We start from the raw sequence: 12,005 nt of genomic DNA on the forward strand, positions 1-12,005 counted from the left end.
CGAATGGTAACCATTCTGCTCCAGAAATCAAATTCTTGCCAGAAATTGATTTCTGGAGGAGAAATCTGTTTGGTAAAACATGACTAATTCTACTCTAGAAATTGATTTCTGGAACAGAAATCTGTTTTGATTTGTTGATTTTTTTTGCACCTAAAAAAATTTAATTTTTACTCAAAGTGGGTGGCCACATATATTATAAGCCATTCTGTAAAGTTTTGAAATTTTTGATTTTTTTAAATTTTTTTTGGGCACCTAAAAAAATTTAAATTTCACTCAAAGTGGGTGGCCACAGGTATTCTAAGCCATTTTGTGAAGTTTTGAATTTTATTTTTTTATTTTTTTATTTTTTTGGGCACCTCAAAAAATTTAAATTTTACTCAAAGTGGGTGGCTACAGATATTCTAAGCCATTCTGTGAAGTTTTGAAATTTTTTATTATTTATTTATTTTTTTGGGCACCCCAAAAAATTTAAATTTCACTCAAAGTGGGTGGCCACAGGTATTTTAACCCATTTTGTGAAGTTTTGAAAATTTTTATTTTTTTATTATTTTTTTTTGCACCTCAAAAATTTTAAATTTCACTCAAAGTAGGTGGCCACAGGTATTTTAAGCCATTTTGTGAAGTTTTGAAATTTTTGATTTTTTTTGGGCACCTCAAAAAATTTAAATTTCACTCAAAATGGATGGCCACATGTGTTTTAAGCTATTCTGTGAAGTTTTGAAATTTTTTATTTTTATTTTATTTTTTAAAAAAAAATCACCAAATTTCATATTTTCCTGAAATCTGACTTTTTTTTTATTTTCTGGAAATTTTTATGAATTTTTCTAGAATTTTTCAATTTTTATGCATTTTCTGAAAAAAAAAATTGTGAGAAAATAGGGAGAATGCATTTCGGAATCAAGAAGCTACAAAAAGTAGCTTCTCTTTTTCTTGCCAAAACTCATTTCGAATAAAAATGTATTCGAATCAAGAATGCATCTTCAAATCAAGTATTTTTAACAAACGCATTTTTTTCCGAATGCAAAAATCGCTCCAGAATGCATTTCGGAAATTTTTTAACAAACGCCATTCTGTTCCGGAATGCATTCCAGAACAGAATTTTTATTCCGGAATGCATTCCATGCGCACCCTTAGTGTACTCAAAACCTAAAACTTTCAACATTTTCTGTTTGTCAATTTGGACGGAGTTAGTGAAATGACTTGAATGCACCAGCTTGATAAGTTTTAGGATTTAGTTACATTTTTTAAAAGTTTTAGGACTCAATTATATTTTCGTGGTAAATTTTAAGACTTTCGATTCATTTATCCCGGTATTCTAGTATTTACATATGCATCATAATCGACTTTTTTCAAAAACGAAAAATGTTCTGATTAGGGATTTCGTCAACGAGCGTCCCGAGACACGTCTCAAGCAAATAATCAAAAAAAAATGTCGCGTCATGGGTACTCAATTCTTCGAAGAGCGAACCGTCCCTCGTTCAGAATACTCAACAAAGCGCCTTCCTTAATCCCCTATTTCAATGTGCAATCAAAACAGGGGGATTAGCACATCGAATAGGGATCCGTACACGCAGTCGATTCAGCACCAGGCAATGCGCGGCGTGCAATCAATGTCTCCTGGCGCCGCTGGTGCCGGAACCATAGATTTCGGTGGAGCCAGCCTCGACATTAATTACACGGACATTGAAGGGTCTTATCCGAGATGGGGCGTATTAATGGCGGACGATTGCTTCCGTTGACTGAAATTCCGATGCCAACTACCAGTCTATCTGAAGACCGTGACCCGAGACGCGTTCACTTTTCAATTTGTTAATTGCAAAATCAACGAGAGATTCCAAGCAGCCACAATTGTTTAATTGTCGCCCGACGTTCGTGTCGAACCAGAGGAGAGGAAGAGAGAGATCGGCATCGAGAACGTGTGTTTATTAAAATGGTGTGTTTTTTCAAGGACCACGATGGTGTTCGCGGTCGGTCTGATTTGTTTAATTCGCCATTTGCATAATGGTCTTTGTCCGAGACAGCGACGGTCGGTCAAAGTCAGACCCTCGCGGACGACGGCGGCGGCGGAAGGAAGGAAGGAAGGGTAGATGGGCGACGCGGAACGGGAGAGGGAGGGAGGGAGGGAGGGAGGGTGGGAGCAGGGGGATGCGCACGCGAGCTGTCACGTGATGTCGCCTGGTGTTTTTTCCCTTTTTTTAAAATTGGTTTTTTTGTTTTAGGTTTTGTGGATCGGGACGAATCTGTGTTTGGTACCAAAATTTAATTCTTCTTAATTAGGAGGTACGATGCAACTGTCCTTTCAGGGAGTATTGTTGTCTCCCCATTGAGGGGTGAGCAACCCTCGAGACGAATTAAAAAGACAACCAAGATTTTCTATGTGTTTTGGTTTTTGGTCAGAAAAGACGGCCGAGATTACCCGTATGTGTTACTGACAAGAAAGACCATAACACGAACTTTGGTATACCCGACATGTTCCCGTTCGAGGACGGTAAGTCCACGATGAAATGAACACGTGTCACGATCTCATGAGAGGAGACGGCAAGATGGGATCGTGTTTGGGTACAGCAGAATCGCGTCCCTTACTTCGAGTGACTTTGGGACATACATCATAACAGTCGCGGGAAGGAGTAGAACGGAAGGGAAGGCCACGCTCGACTTTAACTAGTGATGCCGTCGAATACCAGGGCCGCAACCTTCTTCTCCCTTTCTTCACCGGACTCGTCGATGTGTCGATCATTCACTCATGTATCTTTGGAGTTATGGTACTATGCTCACAAATCACGTATCAAAAAGGAATGTCCACTAAAGAAATGTTCCCGGAACACTTGCTAAACATGCTTAACAAGAAAATAGTACACGTACGGCATTGAATCCCAAAGACAAGATCAACACATATATTCCAACATACGATGGCCTTTGATTAAATAGTTTGCCAATTGACCAATGAATGAGTCGATACCACAAATTCTCTCTCCCATCATACATGGACCGTGATATCCTCTGCTTGTTTCTCGAGCGACTTCAGAATTCCTCCATGTCAAGAAATGCCATAGAACAGTACAAAAAAATAATAATGCAAGAAACTAACTGTTAAATACTGAGGATTACTCTTCTTTAAATTTTATTTGGAAGTCCCAATTCATGCTAGAGAAAGAATATACGAGTACAAATCTCTCAATGTCCAAGTTATCGGTCGCTACTTGTCATATTTATCAACTACAATCGATCACTCGTTCTATAGAAGCTTTGCTTTTGAAGAAAGCGAAGCTTCTGTAGCATTGCTTAAATACCAAGTTTTACACCTTACCGGCACTCATTGCAGCTGAATTTTATTGGCTTAAACCACATAATAAACAACCTACTATAAAACATTTGCGGTCGGACCATAGAACCATGTTCTTTAGAGTCTTGCATTGCGAAGCTGTTGTTTTAGCACAGGGCGGATGTACTCATGGTAGCCATCAGGCACGACAGAGTCGTTTAGAGGATCCTTCCACGCTTCCTCGTAAAGCTTCGGATACACATTCCCATCGTAGCGGCCAAGAACAGAGCCCAGGTAGTGGTCCGTGTAGTTAAATGCGTCGACAAGTGCAATTGCATTCGGACGAACCTAAAGTCGTTGAGGCTTATTCAATTAGCAATCATTTGACAGGTAAATTTCTTGTGAACACGAAAAGATGCCGGTGTATTGTTTTTGACAAACCTGAGAATAAAGAGATCTGAGCTGTTCATTGGCCAAGGAAGCTTGTTTTGGAGTGATGCAACCGCCAGACAGAAAATCTCCCAGATGCTTGTGGAGAACATACAGCGAATAAACGCTGCAAAGTGTCTGCAATTGTTCCTTTACCCCCTTTCCGGGTATATCTTGCTGTAATTTCTCAATGAATCTGGAACAAAAAAACAGATTGTTGTCGATTTCACAAAAACCAAGCAATCAATCGGAACACAGCTGATTCGTTACACTGATTTAATACATACATCACAAAGGCCACATGTTTCCACCCCCAAAGACCAAATTTCCCTCCGTTCAGTTATCCTATACATATTGTGATCAACTTCACAAGAATTTAATGTTAAAACCTACAAATCAAGGTAAATAATTGTCTTAAATCTCACAAGCAACTTGGAAAACACTAGACACGTCAAAACGTTGTGCTTAAATCTTGCAGCCTCACTTGTCTATTGTGTAAACACACAGAACAAATAAATGAAACCAGATTTAAGACACTACAAAAGCTTCCTCGAAGGTTTTGCTTCATGTACACAACCAATTAACTTCACAAAACCAAGGAATACATTCAGCTTTGCACTAAAAGATGCTCACGAGTGCATGTGTGGATACCCTAGAGTAACTTCAGGATTGAGAACTGTGTTTGACCAACTCACAAGGACAGGGATACTCACTTGGAAACAACAATCAATTGGCAATGAGCAGTTGCTGCCTCAACCAAATCAGCAGAGAGTTCCGCAAAACCTGTGCAAGAGAGAAGACAAGTGGAAAGACATCTCAGTTGTATTTCAATTCCATATTAAACAAATCCTGCAGAAGAAGTGCGATGTTCCTGAGTCTATAACTTGCAGAAAGTTTTATGCACCTCTTCTGCGTGAAGAGCTAAATATACTATCTAAATTCTGGATTTGCAATGACATGAATGTTTTTGCACCTTCGCTATTTTATGTTCAAGTTTCTCAACCATAGTCAGCAGGAAAGCAGAATAAGAAGATGCAATAATACCTTCTTCTGGGTTTGAGAATTTGCTAAGATTCTGCGCACAGGCAACTGACATCCTCAAGGCCCTTGCTTCAAATGCCTCCAAAACTACATTGGGCTTCAACCAATCCTCAACTGCAAGAAAAACATGAAAAGTGAAGTTGTCTGTCTGTCATTGCACAACGAAGGCATGTAAAGCAGCTCAAACCAGTAAAATCAGGTCAAAGCAAGAAACCACATTTGTTTCAAAATCTTATCAATCCCCTTCCCCAACTTTTCTAATCCCAAAGAAGGGGGAGAAGCTGTGGAGGCAATCTAATGTCCCGTCAGGCCTCAAATATACTGATAGGCATACTCACAACTCAACCATTGTATCAAGCTGGTCACGCCAATATATTTGAACAACTGTTGATCGTCCGAACCATTCCTCCTATTCTACAATCTTCTCTATTTATATCAAATTAAAAAATAAGTTCTTTTGCAATATCAAAAGGAACAATCTCACATAACAGAGACTTTGTCAAAGTATAGTGCGTGCACGACATTGGATTTATAGAAGCTCCAAATGGAACTTTGAGTAAGAAAAGTCTAAAGTTACCTCTTTGAGCACTGCAACAGCATTGCATGAGATGTTCCGCCCGGCTCATGTATGCTGTTGAACCAACAGGCTGTTTCCCAGAGCCCAACTGAGAAACAGTCTTCATGAGAAACCTTGCAACCTGCAGAGAAATTTTTATCAGCTCTGTGGTTGAAAATGAAAGACATAATAGAGCTGACATAATACAAGAACTCGAATGGCCTGCTGATGGAGCAACCTCAGCAGGTTATGCAAGGGATCGCCTAAGCAGAAAAGATACCTGTAAAAGCATTACAGTATTGTCTCCTTCGTACGTACAGGCAGGGATATACACTGCAAACAGTTCAGGAAGACCACTGCTACTCAGGTAACCATGACCACCACATAGTTTTCTACACTCTTCAATTGCATCCTACCAAAGAAAATTTTTTTCAGCAAAAGCATCCAACACTGCCGATTTCAGTTAATCTTTAACAAATAGCACACCGATATGTTAAGTACAGGGAAGGAAATGGTTGAAGTCCAAAATCATAAAAAAGTGATAGGAAGCCCCAATGCCTTATGAAATTAGCAATAAATAATGAAATACTTCTGTAGACCACATCTTTGTTGAGATACGAGTTACTAAAAAACAAAAGGATAATATGTGGAAATGGTCAATTTAGATGTGACCATGAGAAAAAATAATAACACACTGCAGGCATTACAGGGCATTAAATCTTCAAGCATAGATAACGATCCAACACTAAAACATCATGCATTCTTAACTTCAATTCCTATTATGCCCCAGCTTGTGTACTTGAAAAAATATCTTTTCTAGTATGTCATACCAGGCTTCTGCCATAAGCTGTCAAAGCTGTTCAGGCAATACTATAGTGTAATCAAGTCGATGAAAATATCTCAACATCCAAACCTTACCTAGAGTAACACAAAAACAACAAGGAAATGCAAAGATGAGGTTATTAAAAGGAGTGAAACAGTAACAAGCAAAACAAAACAGGCCTTGAGCACTGTTTTGGCCCAGTTTGGAATTCCGTTACTGACCAGTCAGATTTTCATGTTTTCTACCCTTGTCTTCTGTGGAGAGAGAGAGAGAGAGAGAGAGAGAGAGAGAGAGAGAGAGAGAGAGAGATAATAAAATACATGTGAATGTGATGGGGAAAAGGATAAGAGGTCAGAAAGTAACACGTACAGCAGTTGCAGAGGTTGTCAAAGATTTCAAACCAGCAGTGCACGCATGAGCCTCTGGCAATGTTGAAAAATCATTTGCTTGCAACCTTTGAGTCACATCCGTATATAGCCATTTCAACCATTCACCAACAAATCGGAAAGCATAGGCAGAAGCCAACAAGGGGAAAAGTCTGCTTTGCTGAGTTTTATAGTCAATCACCTAATATAAAATAGGCAGCAAAGATGTTAGCTTATGAATCAAGAACAAAGAGATAATGGAAAAGGCAGTTATTAAAATGCCCTAACGTGCATCAATTTCGGAAACTAATATACCCCAAAAAGAAGTGACATATGTCGTAAGGACCAATCCCACGTAGAGTGGAAGAGCTTGTGAAGTGATACTTAGATAACAACTCACCCATATGTCACCAACCAAGTACTCCTTTCTTTTGGGAGCTCAGTCCACATGGATTGGCCCAAGACTTAAAATGGTATCAGAGTGTTAGACCAAACAAAACTGAAGATGTAGAAGTTTGAAACACCCCACGTCTCACATAACATTGGAGAGTACTAATGAAAAAGATATTTAACAAAAGATCTACCCCCCAAGTCACCAGTTGAGTACTCCTTTTCAATGGCTTGACCCATGTGGATCAAGTTAATTGTTACACCATATATCCTTCTAGTTAAAAAGGAAGTATCTGGCTGTATCACTCTGTTTGGTATTTAAGTTGGGAGGAATATACATACTAAAGAAAAAGAAACGAGCGTCGAAGAGAAAAAAAGTGAAGGGAATTTCCCTTCCTGTTTGGATGAACAATGGCGTGGAGGGATATCGAGTTAGTTAGTATGCTAAAATGCCCCTCGTCTTTTTCACTTTATCAATTCTCCATTAAGGGCATTCTGGGAAGTGAGGGAGCTAAACACAATTTCTCTCTATCTCTCTCAACTGTGGAGAGAAGTTCTTTTGTGTGCCCCAGGGAGTTAATTCCACTCACTTCCCTTCATTTATTTTCTCTCCATAATAACCAATTTCCCTAGGTTAGTCATTCCTTCCATTTCCTCTCACTTCAACCCATCCAAACACAAAGGTGTGACAGCATATCCATAGTTCTCGTCATAGCTGGACTAATCATATTGAACAAGCCTAAGGGAACCACATATAGAATTTCATACATAAAGAGATTACCATGGAGTTAGACCTCGATGCATCAGTATCTAAAGATGGAAAAACTAATTACTCAACCTGGGTCTCGGGCCCACCATTTTGTGACCCAAATTGTCTACGAACAGCACTATATCTTGTAGCAATACAAACTGCCCGTGACAAAGCACAGGAAGCATCGGATACAATAGTTTGTCGGACAAACACCATTGTCCCATAAATCAGCTGTCGTGGCACATCAGATTGCATGACCTTCCCTTCCCTTGTAACCTGCAGAACCCTGACACATTTCCCAAGGATTTCAGAAAATGCTCTACCATTGAGCTAATAGCCCGTTGTGCAGACAATTGTATCCACCTAATTGATAATGATGCCTCACGAGCTTCCATGGTACTCTTTTCACTCACATCTCTTCATTTTCTCACAAATTATTGTCACATATGCTACTTAGTACTTGAAATGATCATAATGCATTCTTCTTTGAACTTCAAAATTTTTAGTTGTAACATTGTCAATGCATGATGTGTGATGAAAGCCCCTTTTACGTAGCAAGAGAGGTGAAACCTAACCTCATTAGCATTTGATTTCTTGGAATTCGCACATGATCAAATCTAAGGACTCCATTGTCCATGGAGTTATAAGCTCCGCTTCCAAATTTCATGCCAATATCACCGACAGTTATGCCAGGAAGAGGCATATGGTCTTCCAAGCTCCGAAGCTGGACAATGAAACCTAGAAATGGGGATGTCATGTCAATAATACTATAATTACTTGCCAAACTTACACGAGCAGAATGCTCAATTGATAAGCTTACCATGCACTCCATGGTCCTGACCATTAACAATAAGTCGTGCATATGCAACGGCATGCGTGGAAACTTTACCAAGTCCACCAGGCCACCACTATTAGCCAAAGCAAAACCATAATTAGGCAAATCTAATATTGAAAATCTAGATAACAGCACCAAAAAAATTGGATATCACATTCTGAATTGACAGTACAATTTATCAAAGAAGGATTAGTGAGAGGCCTAACTGAGATGTAAGAGAAATGATAAAAAAAAAAAAGAGAGAGAGAAAAGAACGGCAATAGTCACTTCAATTATATCATCTGTCTTTAGATTTTTTTTCTTTTTTTCAAATAAGACACTGTCCTTCAACCCTTTACCTTGCTGGAAGTTAGTGTGGGACTATCAATGATGAACTCATCCGTCTGGGGATCAAACGTAGCAGTAGTTTCAAGACCTTGGACATTTGAGCCATGGCCGAGTTCAGTCTGTGCATAGCATCCGATTATTTGCATCTTATATGCCAACGGCAACCACTTCTGTTGCTGCTCCTCAGTTCCTTGTCCTTTAATGGCAGGGACGAACATTCCCTGCAGAAAAATCGTTGTGAGGAAGCAAGAAAAGAGAAAAACTAACTACAACTACATGATCAAAAGATTAATTAGATCTCCTGAATACGCAATAATTTAGAAAGGATCACAACAAAGTCAATAAGATGTGAAGAATTTATTGAACAGTTAATTGCTTAAAGTCGGAGGCCTATCAACAATGCTCTGTGTGTGAGCATTATGCTCAGCTAGAAAAAGTAATACTTGTCGATTGAGAAAGTCCTTGCCCCGAAAAGGAGAAAAGAAAAAGGAAGCATGAGAAGGTCCAAGGATACTACTAGGAATAGACAATACCCAGTGAAGATCTGTATAAGCAGGTTCATCGATAAAGAACCTCAACCTCGACGCCTCTTCCTCTGCAAGACGAAAGATTGAATTTTGTTAGACCAGAAATTCCATTAGCTTATAGAAAACAACAGCACTAAAACGGGTCAAATGGAGATGAACCAGTTAGTCGAAGCTCCATAATGCGCTTCCAAGCATAGGCAGTTTTTTTTAGAGTACTTTTGAAAAGCTCTTTCCTGCTCAGCATAGTCCTGTTGTCCTTCCGAAAGGCCTGTCACAGTAAACCAACTACAAACCATGACATTTGCAACAAAAAAACTAGCAATTATAAGCTAAAGAAGCGAACTCGATGCAAAATCAGAGATTGCGAACTCCAAACAACGCATCACTCCAAATCGCTCCTATAAATCGACTCCGAGAGATCAAATTACAAACATTGGCAAATTTGAGTTTTCCCGAACAGCATTTAAAATCCACCCTCAATTCCAATTAGCCTACACAACATCGAAGTTCATATCGACTCAACCTGGGACACCGGTATCCAGATATCATAAACGGTTTACCTCCCTCCAGTAATCACCACACAGCAAATCGACACCAAAACATCCGAGGCGAATTCCCTCAAAGCTCGCAATCGAAGACCTCATCTAGACAAATCAAACATTCCGACCGCCACAACCGAGTTCATTTTCGCATCTACACCGACGCCATCACGCACGCACGCACGCACGCAGAGGTAGGGGGCTAGAGAGAGCAATGACCGGATCGCTGGCGACGAGTCGGGCGACGCGATCGGAGACCTCGAAGGCGTGGCGGGAGCCGGCCCAGACGATCTTCATCTCGTCCACGTCGAACCGCGCCTTCTGCCGCTCGTCGGCCAGGTGATCGACTCCTCCGCCGCCCTCCATGATCCGGGAAAACAACGGCCGAGGCTCGAGCTCCTCCGCCCACAGAGAGACAGAAAAACCCTAGATCGCAACCGGTTTCCTTCACCGACTCAGTCAAAACGTGGCCCGACGACGACGACGAGGAGGACAAAGACGATGACGATCTCAGCTCTTCACTGCGATTGATAGATACAGGGGAGCCAATGTCCGTTGAGCGAGCTCTATTTATATAGATTGATAGGAGCGGATAGTGAAGGACGTGAGCTTTTATTTGCCAAGCGGTGACGTGGCACCGTTGAGGTTCCCGAGGTCATTCATCCAAGATTCACTCGCTTTTTTCCTCCTTTTTCTTTTTCATTTTTTTTTCTGAAAAACATTTTACACGTGGGCGAAACCCTTCCTTTTTGTTTTTCTTCTTTTTTTTCCTCCCACTTAGCGCAAACTTGTTTTTTTTTTTCTTTTGTCAAATTATTTCCTATCCCTTTTCGGATGCGAAGCCGATCCACAGAGATCATATCCATTCGCCCTGTTGCCGGTGGTTGGCACAGGGATGATTGCCATTGGGAGCCTTCGCGGTCACGGGGCGGCCCTACCCCGTAATCGGGGTGAGCTCTACCAATGCGTTTCTCAGTTTAACACGCCGGTACCCATAACCTCTAACTAGTTATGGAGTCAATATATTTTTCTTATCCCGACCTCGGCAATATTTAACTTCATTTTAATGTCTCATGATCCAGACGAAGCGTTTTGAGGGATAGCACTTTATTCATCGATATATTTGGTTTCTCAAATATTAATTTGCACTTTTCATTTGATCGATATGTATAGCTGCTAAAAATACGCTAGTGGGACCCGCAAAATTAAAGTGATCTTGGTACTAACGTACTAAAAAAGGAAAAAACAAGGCTGGAGAAGCAGATGCTCCGTATAATTCGACAGATTTTGACGTTTCGTTTTATCCCCGTCTCTTGTACTCGACTCAAACGACATACGACAATGGTGTAGTCGCCACAGTAGTCTTGAATTGACTTTTTAACATCGTTAATAGGTGTCCTAATTGACTTGGCCTTAAATGGATATTATTACTTCCATAAGTGCCTTATTGGAATTGCCCTCCTTCCATCTATTTTCCATAGGTACAGATGGACTTTTATCTCTAAACTTCACGTCCGTCGTTTGAATGGATCCTATCCGCACGTACTCAATTTGAACGATGACTCCTGGATAGACCTGTCAAAATGGATATAAACCCATTTGTTAACACATATATGAGATTAAATTGTTATATGAGTTAGTTATATACATTTAGTAAATGGGTTTAGAATGTTAAGATTTAAAATAATATATGCGTTAAATAGGTTCAGAACTTATTTAGACCTCAACCCACTTTTATAACTCTCTATTCACTCTCTTTCACCCTCACTCGATCTCGCGCTCGTTGACTTCGTGCTCTCACCTTAGTTTGGATGAGTTTTCCTAGATCTGATTATATATATGAAGTATTTTAATAATATGAGTCACGTCGAGTATGTATTGTATGGAAATGGGTCACGACAAGTTAAGCGGGTCAATTTGGATTGATCATTTCTAACCGAACCAACCCAATCCACACGTTGAATAGGTCTACTCCTAGATTAATTTCAACCCCAAAAATCAAAATTACGGAATAAATATAAACCCGATACTTATTTCTTTTTCCACCCTTTTTTTCTGGCCTGGTGGGAAGGGCACTAATCTTTTCGTAATGTTGCACTTTGTAGGGTCCAACAGAGCAATATGGTACTTTGATCATTTTAGTTTGACGATAGCAGCATT

The 12,005-nt window shown here is 40.0% G+C and overlaps 1 protein-coding gene across 1 annotated transcript; it reads right to left on the minus strand.

Annotated features, from left to right (window-relative positions):
• Window positions 1-3,088: 3,088 nt before the first annotated feature.
• LOC115686508 (peroxisomal acyl-coenzyme A oxidase 1) lies at window positions 3,089-10,366 on the minus strand. The gene is made up of 14 exons (XM_056304540.1): window positions 10,065-10,366; window positions 9,466-9,574; window positions 9,313-9,374; window positions 8,791-9,000; window positions 8,438-8,525; window positions 8,193-8,355; window positions 7,705-7,903; window positions 6,481-6,678; window positions 5,569-5,700; window positions 5,310-5,430; window positions 4,736-4,846; window positions 4,405-4,474; window positions 3,704-3,887; window positions 3,089-3,610 (listed from the first exon to the last, which is right to left on the minus strand). Exons 1-14 carry the CDS (start codon window positions 10,209-10,211, stop codon window positions 3,401-3,403), a joined length of 2,004 nt encoding a protein of 667 aa, XP_056160515.1. The 5' UTR covers window positions 10,212-10,366; the 3' UTR covers window positions 3,089-3,400.
• Between the last annotated feature and the right edge of the window lie 1,639 nt (window positions 10,367-12,005).

Source organism: Syzygium oleosum, unplaced genomic scaffold (genome assembly GCF_021117445.2).
Source record: "Syzygium oleosum isolate NSW1041296 unplaced genomic scaffold, Sole_v2.1 Sole_v2.32, whole genome shotgun sequence".
Classification (NCBI taxonomy): domain Eukaryota; kingdom Viridiplantae; phylum Streptophyta; class Magnoliopsida; order Myrtales; family Myrtaceae; genus Syzygium; species Syzygium oleosum.

Bases quoted from the DNA above. Each gene is read 5' to 3' on its own strand.
- LOC115686508 (XM_056304540.1), bottom strand. From the start codon at position 10,211: ATGGAGGGCGGCGGAGGAGTCGATCACCTGGCCGACGAGCGGCAGAAG. The intron at 4,847-5,309 runs GTAACTTTAGAC...TTTTTCTTGCAG, and splicing joins CTGTTGCAGTGCTCAAAGAG to TTGAGGATTGGTTGAAGCCC. The intron at 3,888-4,404 runs GTGAGTATCCCT...TTTTTGTTCCAG, and splicing joins CAATTGATTGTTGTTTCCAA to ATTCATTGAGAAATTACAGC.